General features: G+C 55.3%; 1 protein-coding gene and 1 non-coding gene across 2 annotated transcripts in view; one reads left to right on the forward strand and one right to left on the reverse strand.

Annotated features, from left to right (window-relative positions):
* The window catches only part of Dipk1b (divergent protein kinase domain 1B), an 11,396-nt gene extending 11,180 nt beyond the window's left edge, over nucleotides 1-216 (forward strand). Inside the window, exon 6 of the mRNA XM_029567742.1 lies at nucleotides 175-216. Within this exon, the coding sequence (XP_029423602.1) occupies nucleotides 175-216 (42 nt within the window). The remainder of the gene's footprint in view (nucleotides 1-174) is intronic.
* A 489-nt stretch (nucleotides 217-705) lies between these two features.
* On the reverse strand, nucleotides 706-837 carry LOC115071863. Its single transcript, XR_003850929.1, has one exon. It is a non-coding gene; the product is annotated as a small nucleolar RNA SNORA17 (small nucleolar RNA).
* Nucleotides 838-2,454: the final 1,617 nt, after the last annotated feature.

Raw genomic sequence — 2,454 nt, forward strand, 5'->3', positions numbered from 1 at the left:
ATTGTCAGCATTACGAGGGCTGAACACAGGACCACACTCATGCAACAGCTGTTTTGATTAGCATAAAACCACAGGGATGCTGGGTAGAGGAACAACTCACCCCCGGAGCCAGACAGCACAATACCCCACCTCACACTTTACTGCTTGGTATTTTTCATCTGTGGCTGACCACAGGTAACTGAACCAGTGGAAAGTGGAATCTCTGCTGAATGGTGAACCACTGCACCCCAGAGGTCGGCCAGTTGCACTGTTAAGGATGGAGACTGGGGTCTCACACAGGCTAGGCAAGCACTTTACCCTAGAGTTGGCCCACAGCTCTGCCAGTTTAAGAAAGCAGTGCACTGGAGAAACTCAGACCATGGACAGCACCCTGGAAGCCCCTCTTAGCTGGATTAATGGGGATACACAGCTGCCTCACATTCTGGACATAGCTGGCTAAGCACTGCAAATTATTTGGTACAATTCCACTTATATCCTGAAAGGAAGGCTTTAGTGTCACCACTGTTCTTTTCTTTTTTAGCCAGGATTGAGGGATGTACTACTATGCCCTGCCTCCCCCCCCCTTTAAAGGTTACTGGTTTCTGTCTTCAACAAGTCAATTAACAAAAACTCCCTTTCTGTGCAACAGCTGCCTACATGTAAGGGCACCAAATAACTTGGGCCAGCCACCTGGGAGAAGGGTGGTCCCACAGCTCGGCTTCAGGGACTGTCAGGCTACTAATCATTCAGATGTTCACTGGTCAGAACACTGAGCGTAGACATAGCCTTTCTCCTCTCTGCCACCTACTGACACACGTGTGACATGGCAGCCACACCTGCAACGCCTCTAGGGGCAGTGTGTGGAGCCAAGGACCCTGCCCGTGACCTCCCTGGGCCCATCTTAGTACCAGTAAGGTCAACTTACCCTAGACTCCAGCCTCTCCTCTTGGTGTTTACTTTCCAGTGGACACAGTCCCTAGAAAAGAAAAACATTTTTCATAATTAAAGAAATGTTTTAGGGGGCTGGAGGGATGGCTCAGCAGCAAGAGCACTGACTGCTCTTGCAGAGGACCCGGGTTCCATTCCCAGCACCCACACGGTGGCTACAAACCGTCCTTAACTCCAGTCCCAGGGGAATCCGAAGCCCTCTTCTGACCTCTGCGGTATTGTACGACACGGGTGCACTCACATACATGCAGGCCATACTCATACACATAAAATAAAAATATCAAAAAAAAGTTTTACATGTACGAGCGTTTTGCGTGTATGTATGTGAGCACACCCCTGTTGGGGTGAAGCCCCGACGCCAGAAGGGGTGGCGCCGTTGGATCCCAGAATTCGAAGCCCTCTTCTGACCTCTGCGGCATTGTACGACACGGGTGCACTCACATACATGCAGGCCATACTCATACACATAAAATAAAAATATCAAAAAAAAGTTTTACATGTACGAGCGTTTTGCGTGTATGTATGTGAGCACACCCCTGTTGGGGTGAAGCCCCGACGCCAGAAGGGGTGGCGCCGTTGGATCCCCTGGAACTGGAGTCACAGACGTACAGCTGTTAGTGGCTATGTGGGTGCTGGGAATCGAACCCGGGTCCTCTGAAGAGCAGCCCGTGCTCTTAACCACTGAGTTCCAAAATAAACACTGTGTGCACACCTTGCACGTTCATAGTGGATAAGGACTGTATTTCATTCCATGTGGTCCACGAGGACTTTGCCTTCTTGCTAAGGCTTTCTGGAAATACTTAACCCACAGCACTCCCTCCTCAATTTAGTGAGGCTGCGGGAAGCACGACAGGGTACTGGCTGCTGTGTCCCAAGGGTCACGTGGGGGAGCACTCCCCGGTGTGCCTGGTCAGTCTCGGAGCTGCTATTCCGGGAGCGCTGGGGCACATTCTCCTTTCGCAGAAAACCCTCTCCTACACGTGCAATAAGGAGCGCACACAGGAGACCCTGGTGCTCCCCAGGCCTGGGAAGCGCAGCTGGGGTTCGGAACCCGACCCCAGGAGGCCCAAATAGGGATGCGGGAGGGGGGGCGACCACCGAGCCTCGGTCCCGCGGCGAACCGCGTCCTCCCTCTTACCACATTGCTTGCTGCACCGACCGTAGAACTGTCGGAGAGAGAGAAAGCCGCAGGGTTCTTAAAGCGTCAGCACAAGACTCGCGGACTTCCCCGGCCAATAGGCCCCGAGCGCGGCGGGGCCGCGTCCCTCGGCCGCCGTGGAAAGGAAGGATGCAACGATCCGCTCGCCGCCATAGCTGTCGAGAGGCCGCGCAGGCCCGTGCCGCGTCCTTTATACCCGCGTCTACGGCAGCCCGCGAGGGACTTCCGCCGTGCGGCCTCCGCAGCGCCCTCTAGTGGGGCCCGCGCGCATCGCCTGCACTTGCAGCGCCTGCACTTGGTCCTCCGGCCTCCCCAGCCCCGCCGGCCCCGCTGCCCCTCCTGCCCCGTTGCTCCGCCTGCACCGCCTC

Source organism: Nannospalax galili, unplaced genomic scaffold (genome assembly GCF_000622305.1).
Source record: "Nannospalax galili isolate Female #2095 unplaced genomic scaffold, S.galili_v1.0 scaffold1421, whole genome shotgun sequence".
NCBI lineage: Eukaryota > Metazoa > Chordata > Mammalia > Rodentia > Spalacidae > Nannospalax > Nannospalax galili.